The sequence below is a fragment of the Mobula birostris genome, chromosome 5 (genome assembly GCF_030028105.1).
Source record: "Mobula birostris isolate sMobBir1 chromosome 5, sMobBir1.hap1, whole genome shotgun sequence".
NCBI classification, from domain to species: Eukaryota; Metazoa; Chordata; class Chondrichthyes; order Myliobatiformes; family Myliobatidae; genus Mobula; species Mobula birostris.
In genome coordinates, this window is record NC_092374.1 from 34,094,467 (window position 1) to 34,114,075 (window position 19,609).

The 19,609-nt window shown below is 40.4% G+C and overlaps 1 protein-coding gene across 8 annotated transcripts in view; it reads left to right on the plus strand.

The window, feature by feature from the left end:
- The window catches only part of lhfpl2b (LHFPL tetraspan subfamily member 2b), a 204,328-nt gene extending 185,765 nt beyond the window's left edge, over positions 1-18,563 (plus strand). For all 8 annotated transcript variants that reach the window (XM_072257845.1, XM_072257843.1, XM_072257846.1 and 5 more), the window contains one exon: positions 14,906-18,563. In XM_072257845.1, coding sequence (XP_072113946.1) covers positions 14,906-15,162 — 257 coding nt within the window. In that variant the 3' untranslated portion in view covers positions 15,163-18,563. The remainder of the gene's footprint in view (positions 1-14,905) is intronic.
- The last annotated feature ends 1,046 nt before the right edge of the window (positions 18,564-19,609 follow it).

A 19,609-nucleotide genomic window follows, 5' to 3' on the forward strand; every position in this document is an offset into this window, starting at 1 on the left:
CTATGAAAAATACTCACCCCCAGCCCCCCAGAAGCTTTCTTGGTTTATTGTTTTACAGCATTGAATCACAGTGGATTTAAATTTAATTTGGCTTTTTTTGACACTGATAATTAGAAATAGACATGTCAAAGTGAAACAGTTCTCCTCAAAGTGATCTAAGTTAATTAGATTAATTTTTTGCATAGTAATTGATTGCATAAGTATTCACTCCCCTTCAAGTCAGTATTTAGTAGATGCACCTTTGAAAGCAATTACAGCCTTGAGTCTGTGTGGATAGGTCTCTATCAGCTTTGCACATCCGGACACTGCAATCTTACCCCATTGTTCTTTACAAAACTGCCCAAGCTCTGTCAGATTGCATGGGCATCGTGCATGAACAGCCCTTTCAAGTCTGGCCACAAATTCTCAGTTGGATTGAGGTCATGACTCTGACTTGGCCCCTCCAGGACATTAACTTTGTTGTTTTTAAGCCATTCCTGTGTAGTGTTGGCTTTAAGCTTGGGGTCATTCTCTTGCTGGAAAACAAATCTTCTCCCAAGCCACAGTTCTCTTGCAGAATGTATCAGGTTCTCCTCCAGGATTTCCCTGTATTTCGCTGCATTCATTTTACTCTCTACCTTCACAAGCCTTCCAGGGCCTGCTGCAGTGAAGCATCCCCACAGCATGATGCAGCCAAACATAACATTTAGTCTGATGGCTGAAAAGCTCAATTTTAGTTTCATTGGACCATAGAACCTTCTTCCAGCTGACTTTAGAGTATCCCACATGCCTTCTGGCAAACTCTAGATGAGATTTCATGCGAGACTTTTCAACAGAGGCTTTCTCTTTGCCACTCTCCCGTAAAGCTGCAGCTGGTGAAGCTCCTGTCTCAGCCACTGAAGCTTGTAACTTCTCCAGAGTTATTATTGGTCTCTTGGTGGCTTCCTTCACTAGTCCCCTGCTCGCATGGTCAGTCAGTTTTTCAGGATGGCCTGCTCTCAGCAGATTTACGGCTGTGCCATATTCTTTCCATGTCTTGATTGATTTAACTGTAATCCAAGGGATATTCAGTGACTTGGAGTGTTTTTTTGTCTTCATGTTGTAGTTTTTGCCAGGGTACTGACTCATCAATAGTTGGGCCTGCCAAGGTGTGGTTTTACTACAATCAGTTGAAACACTTTGACTGCACACAGGTCTCCAAAACCAGATCTCCATTTAACTAAATTATGTGACTTCTAAAACCAATGATGGTTTGGTGTGTCATCTTAAAGGGGGTGAATACTTATGCAAACAGATATTTTGTGTTTTATATTTGTAATTAATTTAGATCACTTTGTAGAGATCTGTTTTCACTTTGACTATTAATCAGTGTCAAAAATAAACAAGTAAATTCACTGTGATTCAATGTTGTAAAACAAAACATGAAAACTTCCCAGGATGGTGAATACTTTGTATAGGCTCTCTTTATTGCATTGCTTCCCTTTCTTAGATAAGAAATAAACTGATGTAACGTATTTACAAATTGAGCAGATGTTCACGTTTACTGATGCAGGTATGTGGAGTGAAGATATTGTGTTGAACTTGAAGAATAACCAGGTATCCAAGTGTTGTTAGAGTATGAAACATTTCCAGATTCAGCAAGAGTCACAGAGGTGGAAAATAGAAATGGATTCTACAGCCCACTGAATCTGCAGTGACTATCTTGAGACTTGGGAAGAGGGCATTGTTCGTCATCTACCTGTTGTTTTTTTTTAAGTATCACTTAATAGATTTTACAAAGCCAGATTGCCTTCAGTAGCACCACAATAAGTATCGCTCAATACTTCCACCAATAACCTGTATCACACCAGAGCTTTCAGCGCGTTTATTTTGGTTTATAACAATTGATTGTTTTTTATAACATGTCTGTGTTAATATCCTTGAGTTTCTTCACATTGTCTTTACACCTGGTAATGGATTATTCATATTAAATGCAATCCCAACTCCACTCTTTCAGAATGTCTCTCTGTAGCTGAGTTGGTCTGCTCACATCATTAGCTGCTTTAGTGGGAGCTTCCCCTTTCTACATTTATAAAAGGCAACATGTTATATTTGTCGTAGGGTTCTCCATGTCTCATCTAAATATGTCCTCAGCCTTAATGTGCTTTTTGTTGTGATTCTACAGGTGTCATTCCATGGTGAAGAATTCAATGACAGTGGATATCTTGACTATTAATCTTTAAATTTATTTTTTAATATTGTCAGTGGTATTATATTTTTTGTTTAAAAATGCAGTACTTGCATTAGCCACTTCCCACAGGCTGTTTTCTCTTGTACAAATGTTTCCTTTCTTTTGAGACACTGCTGAACTGATACTGCTTTAATTTATTGAACACTCGCAGAGACTCAGCAGGTCAGGAGCATCAATGGAGGGAAATAAACCAGTGCTATTTTGTGCCGAGACCCCTCATTGAGACTGGAAAGGAAGGAGGAAGAAGCCAGAATAAGAAAGTGGAGAAGGGGAGGAATGTAGCTGGCAGGTGTTAAGTGAGGGGGAAGCTGGGTGGGTGGGTGAGTGAGGGGCTGGTGAAGGGTGAAGTGAGAAGCTGGAAGGTGATAAGTTGAAAAGGTAAAGGGCTGAAGAAGAAGGAATCTGGCAGGAGAGGAGAGTGGACCATGGGAGAAAGAGGAGGAGGAGTGTCACCAGAGGGAGTTGATTGGCAGATGAGGAGAAGAGAAGGGGTAAGAGGGGAGCCAGAATGGAACAAGAGAGAAGGGAGACTCTGGAGAAACTACTGGAGTTAGAGAAATCGATGTTCATTCTGTTAACTTGGAGGCTACCTAGACAGAATATGAGGTGTTGCTCCTCCATCCTGCGAGTGGACTCATCATGGTGGTAGAGGAGGCCATGGACTGACATGACATGTTGGGAATGGGAAGTGGAATTAAAATGAGTGGTTGCTTGGAATGTTCTGCCTTTCCCAGCATATTGACAGTATGCTTCCTTGCTTTCTACAATTAAATCACCTTGCTGTTGTAAATTGATATACTTAAGCTGAATGATTCCCATTGGAATCTGACCACATCTACTTTTCATGCCGCTCATAGCCATGACAAGACTCCAAAATTTGAGTCTTGTTATTAGTTCCCTGCTGAGGATCTGTAAACCACATTTACATTAAAAGTTGCTTGCCTGTTAAAATTCCTTAGTGTATTTAGGAGCCATTACTATGGAGGTATCTATCTTCCATGCCTGTTTGAGTATTAGATATTCCATGTATGGTAATTTGGACTAATGTGCACAGAAGTTAGACTGAACACAAGGAACTCCACAATGCCCTGTCGAAAACCATATGCTCCGGCAGATTTTTTTTTTGGAAAAAATGTAGAGTTGCTGGAAGTCTGTCTCTATGTCAAGCAGTGGAATCTACATTTTTAACTTTGCAGTTTCTGATGCATTTGGGTTGAAATTGTCATCTGTTGCATTACTAAAAAGGGATATCAATCATACAATTTTGCATCAATAAAATGAATCCATTCCACGAAAAGTTACCTTTTGTTGTTTGTATGTAGTGTCATTCTGAGCATTTTTGCCTTAACCCTAGAACTAACAACATTCACTGAAATGGCTAGATGAATGAAGAGGTCCTAAACACATTGATGAAGGTAGAGCCGTAGATGTAGTGTATATGGATTTCAGCAAGGCATTTGACAGGTACCCAATGTAAGGCTTATTGAGAAAGTAAGGAGGCATGGGATCCAAGGGGACATTGCTTTGTGGATCCAGAACTGGTTTGCCTACAGAAGGCAAAGAGTGGCTGTAGATGGGTCATATTCTGCATGGAGGTCAGTCACCAGTCGAGTGCCTCAGGGATCTGTTCTGGGACCCCTACACTTTGTGATTTTTATAAATAACTTGGATGAAGAAGTGGAGGGATGGGTTAGTAAATTTGCTGATGATACAAGGGTTGGAGGTGTTGTCGACAGTGTGGAGGGCTGTCAGGGGTTACAGCGGGACATTGATAGGATGCAAAACTGGGCTGAGAAGTGGCAGATGGAGTTCAACCCAGATAAGTGTGAGGTGGTTCATTTTGGTAGGTCAAATATGATGACAGAATATAGTATTAATGGTAAGACTCTTGGCAGTGTGGAGGATCAGAGGGATCTTGGGGTCCGAGTCCATAGGACACTTAAAGCTGCTGCGCAGTTTGACTCTGTGGTTAAGAAAGCATATGGTGCACTGGCCTTCATCAATTGTGGGATTGAGTTTAGTAGCTGAGAGGTAATGTCGCAGCTATATTGGACCCTGATCAGACCCCACTTGGAGTACTGTGCTCAGTTCTGGTCGCCTCACTATAGGAAGGATGTGGAAACCATAGAAAGGGTGCAGGGGAGATTTACAAGGATGTTGCCTGGATTGGGGAGCATGCCTTATGAGAATAGGTTAAGTGAACTCGGCCTTTTTTCCTTGGAGCGACGGAGGATGAGAGGTGACCTGATAGAGGTGTATATGATGACGAGAGGCATTGTTCGAGTGGATAGACAGAGGCTTTTTCCCAGGGCAGAAATGGCTAGCATGAGAGGGCATAGTTTTAAGGTGCTTGAAAGTAGGTACAGAGGAGATATCAGGGGTAAGTTTTTTACGCAGAGAGTGGCGAGTGTGTGGAATGGGCTGCCGGTGACGGTGGTGGAGGCAGATATGATAGGGTCTTTTAAGAGACTCTTGGACCGGTATATGGAGCTCAAAAAAATAGAGGGCTATGGGTAACCCTAGGTAATTTCTCAGGTAAGGACACGTCGTCATTGGAGACTCTATAGTCAGGGGAGCAGACAGGAGATTTTGTGGACGTGAGAAGGACACCCGCATGGTTTGTTGCCTCCCGGGTGCCAGGGTCCGGGATGTCTCTGACTGGGTGCACGGCATCCTGGTACGAGAGGGAAAGCAACCAGAAGTCGTGATACATGTTGGAACCAACGACATAGGCAGGAAGAGGGATGAGGTCCTGAAGTGTGAGTTTTGGGAACTAGGCAGAAGGCTGAAGAACAGGACCTCAAGGGTGGCATTCTCAGGATTGCTGCCAGTGCTATGTGACAGTGATGGTAAGAATTGGAGGAGATGGCAGTTGAACGCGTGGCTGAGGAGTTGGTGCAGGTAGCAGGGTTTTAGATTTTTAGATCATTGGGATCTCTTCTGGGGAAGGTGGGACCTGTACAGATTGAATGGGTTGCACCTGAACTTGAGGGGGAGCAATATCCTTGCAGGTAGGTTTGCTAGCATGGTTCGGGAGGGTTTAAACTAATTTGCGAGGGGAATGGGACCCAGAGTGATAGAGCAGTGAAAGAAGTGCATACAGTAAAGCCAGATCTAACATACAGAGAGGCTTTGAGGAAAGAGAAGCAGGATAAACGGTGTAAAGACAGTAAGGTAGAAGGGCTGAAATGTGTGTACCTCAATGCAAGAAGCATCAGGAACAAAGGTGATGAACTGAGAGCTTGAATACATACATGGAATTATGATGTAGTGGCCATTACAGAGACTTGGCTGGCACCAGGGCAGGAATGGATTCTCAATATTCCTGGATTTCAGTGCTTTAAAAGGGATAGAGAGGGCGGAAAAAGGGGAGGAGGGGTGGCATTACTGGTCAGGGATACTATTACAGCTACAGAAAGGGTGGTAATGTAGCAGGATCCTCTTTTGAGTCAATATGGGTAGAAGTCAGGAACAGGAAGGGAGCTGTTGCTCTATTGGGGGTATTCTATAGGCCCCCTGGTAGCAGCAGAGATACAGAGGAGCAGATTGGGAGGCAGATTTTGGAAAGGTGCAAAAATAACAGGGTTATTATCATGGGTGACTTTAACTTCCCTAATATTGATTGGCACCTGATTAGTTCCAAGGGTTTAGATGGGGCAGAGTTTGTTAAGCGTGTCCAGGACGGATTCCTGTCACAGTATGTGGACAGGCCAACCAGGGGGAATGCCATACTAGATCTAGTACTAGGTAATGAACCGGGTCAGGTCACAGATCTCTCAGTGGGTGAGCATCTGGAGGACAGTGACCACCACTCCCTGGCCTTTAGCATTATCATGGAAAAGGATAGAATCAGAGAGGACAGGAAAATTTTTAATTGGGGAAAGGCAAATTATGAGGCTATAAGGCTAGAACTTGCGGGTGTGAATTGGGATGATGTTTTTGCAGGGAAATGTACTATGGACGTGGTCGATGTTTAGAGATCTCTTGCAGGATGTTAGGGATAAATTTGTCCCGGTGAGGAAGATAAAGAATGGTAGGGTGAAGGAACCATGGGTGACAAGTGAGGTGGAAAATCTAGTCAGGTGGAAGAAGGCAGCATACATGAGGTTTAGGAAGCAAGGATCAGATGGGTCTATTGAGGAATATAGGGAAGCAAGAAAGGAGCTTAAGAAGGGGCTGAGAAGAGCAAGAAGGGGGCATGAGAAGGCCTTGGCGAGTAGGGTAAAGGAAAACCCCAAGGCATTCAATTATGTGAAGAAAAAAAGGATGACAGGAGTGAAGGTAGGACCGATTAGAGATAAAGGTGGGAAGATGTGCCTGGAGGCTGTGGAAGTGAGCGAGGTCCTCAGTGAATACTGCTCTTCGGTATTCACCAATGAGAGGGAACTTGATGATGGTGAGGACAATATGAGTGAGGTTGATGTTCTGGAGCATGTTGATATTAAGGGAGAGGAGGTGTTGGAGTTGTTAAAATACATTAGGACAGATAAGTCCCCAGGGCCTGATGGAATATTCCCCAGGCTGCTCCACGAGGCGAGAGAAGAGATTGCTGAGCCTCTGGCTAGGATCTTTATGTCCTCGTTGTCCACGGGAATGGTACCGGAGGATTGGAGGGAGGCGAATGTTGTCCCCTTGTTCAAAAAAGGTAGTAGGGATAGTCCGGGTAATTATAGACCAGTGAGCCTTACGTCTGTGGTGGGAAAGCTGTTGGAAAAGATTCTTAGAGATAGGATCTATAGGCATTTAGAGAATCATGGTCTGATCAGGGACAGTCAGCATGGCTTTGTGAAGGGCAGATCGTGTCTAACAAGCCTGATAGAGTTCTTTGAGGAGGTGACCAGGCATATAGATGAGGGTAGTGCAGTGGATGTGATCTATATGGATTTTAGTAAGGCATTTGACAAGGTTCCATACGGTAGGCTTATTCAGAAAATTAGAATGCATGGGATCCAGGGAATTTTGGCCAGGTGGATTCAGAATTGGCTTGCCTGCAGAAGGCAGAGGGTGGTAGTGGAGGGAGTACATTCAGATTGGAGGATTGTGAATAGTGGTGTCCCACAAGGATCTGTTCTGGGACCTCTACTTTTCGTGATTTTTATTAACGACCTGGATGTGGGGGTAGAAGGGTGGGTTGGCAAGTTTGCAGATGACACAAAGGTTGGTGGTGTTGTAGATAGTGTAGAGGATTGTCAAAGATTGCAGAGAGACATTGATAGGATGTAGGAGTGGGCTGAGAAGTGGCAGATGGAGTTCAACCCGGAGAAGTGTGAGGTGGTACACTTTGGAAGGACAAACTCCAAGGCAGAGTACAAAGTAAATGGCAGGATACTTGGTAGTGTGGAGGAGCAGAGGGATCTTGGGGTACATGTCCACAGATCCCTGAAAGTTGCCTCACAGGTGGATAGGGTAGTTAAGAAAGCTTATGGGGTGTTAGCTTTCATAAGTCGAGGGATAGAGTTTAAGAGTCGCGATGTAATGATGCAGCTCTATAAAACTCTGGTTAGGCCACACTTGGAGTACTGTGTCCAGTTCTGGTCACCTCACTATTGGAAGGATGTGGAAGCATTGGAAAGGGTACAGAGGAGATTTACCAGGATGCTGCCTGGTTTAGAAAGTATGCATTATGATCAGAGATTAAGGGAGCTAGGTCTTTACTCTTTGGAGAGGAGGAGGATGAGAGGAGACATGATAGAGGTGTACAAGATAATAGGAATAGATAGAGTGGATAGCCAGCGCCTCTTCCCCAGGGCACCACTGCTCAATACAAGAGGACATGGCTTTAAGGTAAGGGGTGGGAAGTTCAAGGGGGATATTAGAGGAAGGTTTTTTATTCAGAGAGTGGTTGGTGCGTGGAATGCACTGCCTGAGTCAGTGGTGGAGGCAGGTATACTAGTGAAGTTTAAGAGACTACTAGACAGGTATATGGAGGAATCTAAGGTGGGGGCTTATATGGGAGGCAGGGTTTGAGGGTCGGCACAACATTGTGGGCTGAAGGGCCTGTACTGTGCTGTACTATTCTATGTTCTATGTTCAGCACAGCTCTGTGAGCCAAAGGGCCTGTATTGTGCTGTAGGTTTTCTATGTTTCTATGCATGCCATAACCTCCGAGATTTCCAATACAAGTTATCTGGGCTGAACTGACTTTTTTCCTCTGTCTTTCACTGCACTAGCTACAAGGCTTGCCTTTTTATCCAGAACAAAGGTTGGCATTGCTACCTTTCTTACATGAAAGAGTCTGTACTTCAGTCTTGTCCTACCAACATAATCATGCAGTCATTCAAACTGCTCTGACATCACCTTGATGACTGTGGTTCTTTGCTATCTCACCTTCATTGTCATTGTAATATGTGTGTGTACTCAGTGAGTTTGTGTCTCTGCCCAATATACAGACTCATACACGTGCAACATGAAGCTCATGGATGATACAAAACTGGAGACTATGTGGAGGGAAGTGTTGGACTGATTGTAGAGTAGATTTGGTTAAATGGTCGGCACAACATCATGGGCCGAAGAGCCTGTACAATGCCGTAATGTTTTACGTCTAACCCAGGCAGAGTTGCAGTATTCGGTGGTTACATCTGACTGCACAGTGTAACACATTCATAGCACAGTATTTAGATAAACTACAGGGTTGGTAAATATCAAGTCATGATCTCCGTTTCTTTTCGCAGGAAATTGAAATGCATCTTAATGAATTTAATTGTGTTTTATACCTTTGAAATGTATAATGTTTTAATGTTAAAAGCAAATTTTTAAAAATTATCTTACACAATTGCATTATCACTATTTCCTATCTGTTGATTGTTCAGTATTTGTTCATAGTTTATCAAACTATTTCCCCCATTTCTGAATGAACAATATCTCCATCCATATCATTGTCACTTTGATCTTCAGCCAGACTAACTGAATCAGGTTAAATTCTCACCTAAAACAGGGGAAATTACAGGACAAAGAACCCTGTTATTTAAATATTTTTTCAATACCATATGCCATTGCTGCACATTTCTCTAATTTTATGAACCTTGTGTATTGGGTTGCTCTTTGTTACTCAGTGTCAGAATCTTAACCACTGTTGCAGTGCATTAAGACCAGTGAGTGGTTAAGTCAAGTCAAGTTTATTGTCATTTCAACCCCGGTGGTGTCTGAAAAGAGGATGCTGTCCAAGTTGCATGCCATCTTGGACAATGTCTCCCATCCACTACATAATGTACTGGTTGGGCACAGGAGTACATTCAGCCAGAGACTCATTCCACCAAGATGCAACACAGAGCGTCATAGGAAGTCATTCCTGCCTGTGGCCATCAAACTTTACAACTCCTCCCTTGGAGGGTCAGACACCCTGAGCCAATAGGCTGGTCCTGGACTTATTTCCTGGCATAATTTACATATTACTATTTATTTATGGTGCAACTGTAACGAAAATATTTCCCCCGGGATCAATAAAGTATGACTATGACCTTAAGCTGCTGGTACAGTACACAGTAAAAATGAAACAACGTTCTTCCAGGACCCCGGTGCTACATGAAACAACACAAAACTATACTAGACTATGTGAGACAGCACAAGGTCTTCTGACAAAGTCTGTCTTCTGACACAGAATTAAAGAAGAAATGCATGCTTGGAAACTAAACATTATTTACTGGATTTTTAATGTATAGGGACATGAAGATGCATGCTAGTGCTTAATTATTGATCATTGTAGCTGATAAATTACTGGCTGTGGGACCTGTTTAGCAAATGTTTGTTTTTAGTAGAAGTGAACAATTGACTGATCTTTGTGGGAAGTATATGTACGAGGATGTTTGCTGTTAATGGGTCTACATGATGTGTCCATTTTCCATTTAATTATAATTCTGTCATAATTACACCAGTTAAGAATTATAACAAAATTCTTCTTAATTTCTGTTGATCACCAGCAAGATCAGTATCATTAGAGCAGAATTTAAGGCAGTTGGAAGAACATGTGCCCCACGGTAGCTGGGATGTTATTGCAGCTTGAGACGTTCCGGAGTTTAGAGTTCAAATCCAGTGCCACTCTGTACGTCCTCCCTTTAGAGTGCGTGGGTTTTTCCCGGGTACTCTGGTTTCCTCCCAAAGTCCAAAGACGTACTGGTCATTGTAAATTGTCCTGTGATCAGAGTTAATCAGGGTTGCGGGGTTGCTGATATAGTGTGGCACGTTTGGTCTGGAAAGGCCTATTCAGCGCTGTATTGCTAAATTAAAAAAATTTCAGAACGCAGTAACAATACTAGCCTGGAATCTTAAATGGATAGATACTGTCAGGAAAAGAGCATTGGTGAACCTGCTTGGTTATACAGATCAGATAGCTTTATGGGCACTTTAGTGATGCCAGTTTTTAATCCCATCTTCTGGGCTGTCACATTGCTTCAAGATTACTCTTATGAATTTTTCTTAAATTTGCACCCAAATCCAAATGTTCTTAAGTGTTTCATTTGATAAAATACACTTAATCTCTTAAGGAAATTTCTTAATGCAGAGGCTCTTCTTAGGAATGAATGTTCCTGATTTTGTTGATTCAAGATGTTGAAGAAGCTCCTTGTGGCAATGTTTTGTAATGTTCGAAATAGACCAAAAGATACTAAGGTGATACAATGAGATACTGAACCACTTCAAAGTAAAGAATCAGTCTTAGATTATGGAAAATGGAGCAGACATATTCTTTCCAGGTGCTGTACTCTCCTCTGAAATTTAGATTCCAAAGAAAACATAACAATATCTTTTGTCTGCTAGTGGTGTGTGTTTTACTTGAAATGGATTTGGGCAATCTCCACAAATTTTTTTAAGTAGCACTGAAAATTGCATGGTTCCATACTGAATTCATTATATTACAAATTGTCAGTTTTGATGAACAGTAAAATTTGTTCTGCTATTTCATCCCTCCTGAGCCTTGATTTAAAAAGAACACATAGTCAGCAATAAGAATGTTTTTCGGCTTCAGGCTCATTACCCATGAATATATGTAAGAAATTATTATAAAGAGCATACAATTTCCCCCACCCCACCCCAAAGTCACCTCAATCTGGAGTTCACTATTCTTTTATTAAGGACCTCATATCTGTACTTAATTCCAATTTAAGTAACACTAGCTCCTCCCTCTTTCTTATAGAACCAAATTAAAGTATATGTTCATTTTACGCCATACACCTGTCTATTGATTGTTTTATTGCGTGAAATGGGCCCTTTAGGCCACCATAATCATGCTGACCATCAAGTACCTATATTTACCTATTGCATTCAACAGCCCTTGATCCATAGCCTTCTACACCTTGACGATTCCAGTGCTCGTCTAGATCTTACAAACTCTTAGCATTTCAGTATAATACATTACGTGAATGATAATGTTTCTCCCCTCCCCCCATCTTGCAATGTAACACTTCAATACAAAATCTTACAAACTTTTAACAAGAATTTCGGATATAATTACCAAATTGCAGTTGTGCCACAATTATTTTCGTGCTTGTCTGCAAGTTTGTTGTAGGTAGTATTCTGTTCAAATTCTGAAATGAATTTAGACAAAAGACAACAAACAAAGCAAACAAGATTCCAAAATTGCCATTCATAGTAATGTTGCGTTGTGGTGTAGCCCATCCAGTTCAAGATTTGATGTGTTGTGTTCACCACAACTGCTGTAATGCATGGTTATTTGAGTTACTGTCACCTTCCTGTCAGCTTGAGTCAGTCCGACCATTCTCTTCTGACCTCTCTCATCAAGAAGTAATTTTCACCCACAGAACTGCCACTCACTGGGTGTATTTTTGTTTCTCGCACTGTCCTCTGTAAAGTCTAGAGACTGATGTGCATGAAAATCCCAGGAGATCAGTGGTTTCAGAGAAATTCCATTCGTCCCGTCTGGCACCAACAATCAGTCCACGGTCAGAGTCACATTTCTTCCCCATTCTGATGTTTGGTCTGAGCAACTGAACCTCTTGACCATGTTTGCATATTTTAATGCATTTATTTGCTGCCACAGGACTGGCTGCTTAGATATTTGCATTAACGAGCAGGTATATACATAGGAACATACTACAGCACAATACAGGCTCTTCGGCCCACAATGCTGTGCCAAACATGTACTTAAACTTTAGAAATTATCTAGGGTTACCCATAGCCCTCTATTTTTCTAAGCTCCATGTACCTATCCAGGAGTATCTTAAAAGATCCTATCATATCCGCCTCCACCACAGTCGCCAGCAGCCCATTCCATGCACAGACCACTCTCTGAGTAAAAAAAAAACTTATCCCGACATCCCCTCTGTACCTACTCCCCAGCACCTTAAAACTGTGCCCTCTCATGCTAGGCATTTCAGTCCTGGTAAAAAGCCTCTGACTATCCACACGATCAATGCCTCTCATCGTCTTATACACCTCTGTCAGGTCACCTCTCATCCTCCGTCACTCCAAAGGGGAAAGGCCGAGTTCACTCAACCTATTCTCATAAGGCATGCTCCCCCATCCAGGCAACATCCTTGTAAATCTCCTCTGCACCCTTTCTATGGCTTCCGCATCCTTCCTGTAGTGAGGCGACAAGAACTAAACGCAGTACTCCAAGTGGGGTCTGACCAGGGTCCTATATGACCGTAACTTTACCTCTCAGCTCTTAAACTCAATCCCACAGTTGATGAAGGCTGATGCACCGTATGCCTCCTTACCCATAGAGTCATCCTGCGCAGCAGCTTTGAGTGTCCTATGTACTCGGACCCCAAGATCCCTCTGATCCTCCACACTGCCAAGAGTCTTACCATTAATACTATATTCTGCCATCATATTTGATGAACCACCTCACATTTATCTGGGTGTATACACTTATATAGGTGTACCTAATAAAGTAGCCACTGAAGGTATACAACATTAGGGTGCATATTATTTTAATTTAAATTTTTTGTTTAAAATGGAGTAAAAATATTATATATACATTTCCCTTAAAGTAGAATATTTCTCATGTTTATTTTCTGTATCAGGCAAAAAAGACAGGAGAAATATTGCTGAAGTGATTTGCTAGAGAAATGTAAATACTTCCAAGTTATTGTAGGTTGAAGGAGATTTTATCAAATACATTCAAGGAACGTTTTAAATCAAAGTAAATCAATTAGTCTTCCAGTGGTCCTCAAATATTTATCAAGTTGTATGGTAGTTCCCACATGATGCAGGCATTTTAATTATGGCTTCTGGCCACAATTTTTAGCTTTTTTTTTTGTGCATCCGTGTCTGTTGAATCTAACAGTATGAAAAGTTTTTTTTCCTGCACCTTTGGCAAGGTAACTCTGGTAACTTGGAGCTGTTTAGTGGTGACCAGTATCAGAGACTAATGAGGGCAGTAACTGGACTTTTGGGCTAGAGATGCTGCTTTGCAGTCTCTGCCGGACGGTTCAGCCGATGGACCTATGTTCCCTCTAAGCTGTGCGCGTGTGTGCGCACATACGTTTTTCAACCAGTGCACAAAGGAAATTAATGTGCGCACAAAAGGTTAGTTACCTAAAATAATGTAGTAATTAATAATTATACTTATTGAAAATAATCTTTTAGCTAACTGTTTCTGTTAACTGGTTAGTCGGTTTTTCAAATACCACAATGCACGTCACTAATATACGTCACCTCACATTTCCTGTTCCAGTTTGTACAGCTGCATCACGGTGGCAGCCATCTTTGGCGGACAGTGTTCATCTCATAAAGTTAAAGTTTTGCTAAGCCAATAACATGAAGAAAACGTCACAGTAGATACAAGTTTGCTGCTGACTTTTATAAATAGTCTTTGTGTTCATTTAGAAGAAAGGTTTACTGAAGATGAGGTACAAGAATGGTCAGCTTTTGATTTCTCCGGTATTGCAGATTGTGACTTCACATTTGGCGATGAACAAGTTAATGCCTTATGTCTAAAATATCATGATTTTCTAGCTGAAAATACTGTAATAGACAGTTTAATGATTTCAAATTTTCCGTGCAAGAAAAAATTAAATCCAAACTGATTTCAAACTTTGCACAGTTGATGGACATTGGGGGAACCTTTCTTGTGTCTTGTGCGGACTGTGAGCGAGGTTTTAGCCTAATGAATCAACTCAAAAACAAGCTGAGGAACCGTTTAGGTGAATGTCATTTGGATATGTTAATGAGAATCAAAAGCTATCAACTGGATGGAAGTTCTATTAATCTAGATAGAGTTTACAAAGAATGGGTAAATGCCAAAAACAGGAGAGAGAAAAAATAACTGACTTAAATATGTTATTGTTACTCTGTGCAGTTTTAAGTCAAATATTTTGTAAACCTACATAAACTGTGCCATGTGTGCATTCAGTGCGCACATACTTATGTCACAGGAAAAAAAATTTGCACAAAAGGTTTTTGTGTACACTGACAAAAATTAGAGGCAACATTGCTATGGACCTCAATCCATTGAAGCTGCTGCAGAAATTAATGGTGAACATCTGACAAGGTCAGGATTATGTTGAATTTTAATGATCACACAGTCAAGAAGAAAATATTGATATGGCTTTATGCATAACAAAGTAGTCATTTTGCCTATATAACTAATGGTTACCAATTGCTTCTGCCTAGCGAGGGAAAGTGAGCCAAGTGAACAAATCTTGAAAAAATATATCATGCAGCTAGATGTAAGCACAATGTTTGAACAGCAATACTGTGGATTGTGTATTTAAGTATTTCATTTGTTATTTCTTTCAGGCCTCTTCCTAATTCTCGGCTTGATCCTGTATCCTGCTGGATGGGGTTCTCAGAAGGTCGTGGGCTATTGTGGACCAGATGTTTCACCTTATCAATTAGGTGCCTGTTCGCTGGGCTGGGCCTTTTACACAGCAGTTGGTGGCACAGTCCTCACATTCCTTTGTGCAGTGTTATCTGCACAAGCAGAGATTGCAACATCAAGTGATAAAGTACAGGAAGAAATTGAAGAAGGGAAGAATCTCATCTGTTTGCTGTGAGAAAATGCCTTCTATTTCAGCTTTTGGGGTAGCTTTTCTCTTTGTTTTTAAAATGGGGGACCAGAAATGTTGGTGACTTACTATCTTCACATTGAATTTATAATTCATGTGTATGTGTGTGCATAAGTGGCAACGATTTGGACCTTACTTCTATTCCAAGACTGATATAATACAGGAAGTGTCACATACCAAACCAGAGCTTTCATGGTGAAAATGATTATCTTGCTCTTTCATGTCAGACTCTGGAATTTAATTTTTAAAAGCCTGTCTGCATCACAGTATTAGATGTGTAAAGAGTTAAAAGTCAAAGCCAACTGACGTTAGAGGTGCTCAAAATTCTTTCATGTGCATTCAAACACTGATGGATAATTAAGAAAATATTTTAAATTGTCAAAGGATACAAATTTTCAGTCTAAAATTTCATTTACTGTTGAATGCAGCCTGCATCATTAAATATTACAACCATGAGCCTTTCTGAAATAACATGTGCAACATTGATCTTATCTCCAATTTTACTGACAAACATCATGGCAAAAAAAAAGCATATTTTAATTAAATGGGTGGCTTGCACCTTAGTAAGAAAGTCACCCAAACTATTTAGGTACAATGCACGAAATTGTTCCACATTACCCGTCTTGGGAAGTACAGTGGACTGACTGAAAAGTGTCTATAGCGTAATTATGTGTCCAGGACCATGAGTAAGACTAACGTTCAAAATAAGGAGGCAATTCACATATGACCTAGCTACAAACCTCTTCAGTGGGACATTTTTTTTTAAAATATTAGGACAATGGAGACAACAGTATACAAATAATATCAGCTAGATAAAACTTGTTTTAATGCACCCTACCTGTAAGTAATACTTTTGAGATGGTCATAATAGATTTAACTTTGTAGCTCAACAGCAGTCCAAGGTCAGCATGAAGCTAACATTAAATGAACTGTGAATCTGCCCTATCTGAAGAAAACCTCACTGTTTAGTAAGCAACTTGAAGTTTAGTAGTTGGTGTTTATCATCAGTACCAATCACTCAGTGCTAAAAGTTTTTATTGCTTCAATTTTGATGCTCTTTAGTATTTCCTCATTTACGGCTTAGTACCAGTGTGAATGACTGAGAACCATTACACTTTTAAATATTGCCTGTATTTGGTCACTTCAAATGATATCTACATGAGCAACTTTCAATGCAAATGACCACTGGGTATATTAATTGCAATTTCCATCAAAGTTACTCCTTGGATTGACTTGTCATGATCCGCTGCCAATTACATATAATACTGTGAGGTGTAAGAATTTCAGTTGATTTTAAACATTCACCCCTATAATCATTTCATGTAAGTAACATCATGGACATTCAAGAACTGATACTCTTCAAGATTACCAACATAAATTGATTTTGTGAATGTGTGGCAATGGGGAGATTGGGAAGCCAAAGCGAAAGTAGTGTATTCTTAATGACTAACCGGCTTTGTTATCTGTGATAATAAAATACTGGCGGCAACATGCATCAAAAACTAGGTGGTGTAACCACAGAATTAAACTATTTTGGAAGAAAATTGGAAGAAAATAAGGAAGGAAGTCTTTCCTAAGACTCATTGTCTGATTGTGAGTAAGAAAAACGAATGGGCTGCAGAAACTGGCTCGCCAAATATTATCTTGTGTCAATAAACCTGTGTTTATTTGTTCTGTGATTCTATATTGATCACATTTAAATAAAAAGAATTCTGGCTGGTATTCATTACGTAGCTGAAAATGTTTAATGTTACGTGCCATAGTCTTTTAAGATTTTAGCCATTATTTAAAATTTACACCATGTGTGAAATATGTGCAATAATTAATAAAGAAATTGTTTATAGAGCATTTGTACATGGTAAAAAGAGAACAGATTTTGATTCAGGCTGATGCGAAGGAACTTACTCATTTTTGTTGTGGGAGCCTATATATATATCCCTTTATCCAGCAATATTTCATCATTCCTTAACAGTATTATTAAACTAGTGATCTCAGGTGTTCACTTTATCATGTCAAAGTGGAATATCCAGATTTCCAAATTCCAGTCAACACCTCTGCTTGAGCTTTGTGCTTTGGTTTTCCAAAAGCAGTTGCTGGATTGAGCAGAGCTGCCAAACAACAGTTGCTGCTGAGGGTGCAGATTCAGGACCTTCCTTTGGTGAGTTAGATTAATCCAGCATGGAACCAGGTCCTTTGGCTCAACTCATCTATGCCAAATCCCATGTCTTCCTGAAGTGGTCCTAATTGACTGTATTTGGCCTATAACTACTCTACCTTTCCTAACCATGAACCTGTCCAAATGTCTTTTAAGCATTGTAATTGTACTTGCCTCTTACCACTTCCTCTGGCAGTTTGTTTCATATACCCACCATCCTAGGGTAAGGAGCGTCTACTACGGTGTGGTGTAGAATTTGTAGGAACCAAAAAGGAGCAAAAATACTTTAAGAACCTTTCAGGTGCCGGTGCCTTTTTTTTTAACTGCCATCATGCTCTTTGATAAATCAGTGGTTTTCCTCAACTATTTTGTTCTATTATACCAAATTTAATATGTATATAAGAATGATTGAGAAAAGGGTGTGACATTCAACCACTAATCATGAACAATCAATATTGTTTTAAAATGACATTTCTTCTATATTAACCTTTGTTAGATGCCGAGGTACGAATTGGGAAATTGGTGTAATAAATTTTAATGAATAATGGTTTTATTCAGCTCCCTTTCAAGGTTACTTTGCACACTACTTACACTGTAATGATAAGAGTTCTGCCATTCATGATGAAATACTGTGATAGTTTATCGTTAAATGGTCAGCTGGATATAATGTTACTTAGTACGGTCTCAGTCAGAGTTTCTTACCACTCTTCAGTAGTTTGCTGATGAGACTTACTAAACGCAAACTCCAAAGTAAAAATTACTCTCAGCTCTCCAATACAAATATTAGAGTAACCACTTACCACACTGCATCTGTGTATGTAACTATATACGAAGATTTCATTTCTGAAAACCTAGTTTAGTGGTTGAGCCAAAGTAACCCGGAAACTGTCCAAGCTGGCCATTTACCATATTGCTTACTTAATGAGAAAATTCAGCAGTGCTGTATGTATTTCTTTTTATGTTTCTAAAATGCTGAAATTTGAATGCAAATCTGGATTATTAAAGCTCTGCATTTCATAATTGCAATGGGATTTTCAGTTGTGCAACTGTTTTCTTTTTCACAACAGCAGCTCGAAACTAACCAGAGTGGTAACAACTATAAAAGGAAATAATGTTGGGAACACAGTTAATACTGTAAAAGATGTATTCTTCTTCACAACTCTTGTATATACACTTAATAAGAAGCTATTAAGGTGATTAAGGAAATGAAGAGCAGGGAAGAGATGTGACACTCTCAGGTGAAAACTGGTAAATACGATATTGTTTTGAGAGGTTTAAAAGGCCTGGAAGATCTTAGAAGAATTGAAGATGGACTTTGAATAAAGAACAGCAATGCTGCTGCCTTCAGGAATCCTTGGTCTTTTTATTCCAAGATCACTCTGCCCTTTAATATTGCCTCGGGCCCTATCATTCACTGCATGTGCACTATTCGTCAGTCATCCCAAAGTGTACAACTCTGTGTTTAAGTAGGATTGGATTCCATATGCTGTTGCTCTACTCATCTTAACCAACTGATCATATTCATTCTATAGCCTAAGATAGATTGTCCCTTCATTAAAAATGTTACCAATTTTCATGCCATCTGCTTTACTAATCCTACCTTCCATTACATATCCAGATAATATAATGCAGCAACTAATGGAATTCTGCAGTGACCCACAGCCTTTGTCAAAAACAAAACCTCCACCATCACCCTTTGCCTCTAATTACCAAGCCAATTTATCAATATGCTTTGGATAGATACCATAGGCTCTAACCTTTCTGAACAGTTCCCCACCGGCCTCACTGGAGTTGATGCAGATATCTAGTGTAACATAATCTGTTGTAAGGACATCTTTTTAAAATTAAAAAAAACACTCAAAGTCAAGCTGTCCGTGATTGATTATGGAACAGTACAGCACAGGAACAGGCCGTATGGGCCACAACATTGTGCCGACCAGTTAAAAAGCAAATCAAAAACAGACAAAACACTAATCCCTCATACCTACAATAATGTCAATATCCCTCCATTTTTCTTACAACCAGGTGCTTATCGAATCGTCTCTTAAAAGCCTCTAATGTATTTGCAAACAAGAGAAAATCTGCAGATGCTGGAAATCTGAGCAAAACACAAAACGCTGGAGAATTTTTAGTTCCACTTCCCATTCCATGGCCTCCTCCACTGTCGGGATAAGGACACAGGTCAGAGGAACAACACCTTATATTCCGTTTGGGTAGCCTCCAATCTGATAACATGAACACTGATTTTTTTTTTAATATTCCAGTAATGCCTCCCTCCTC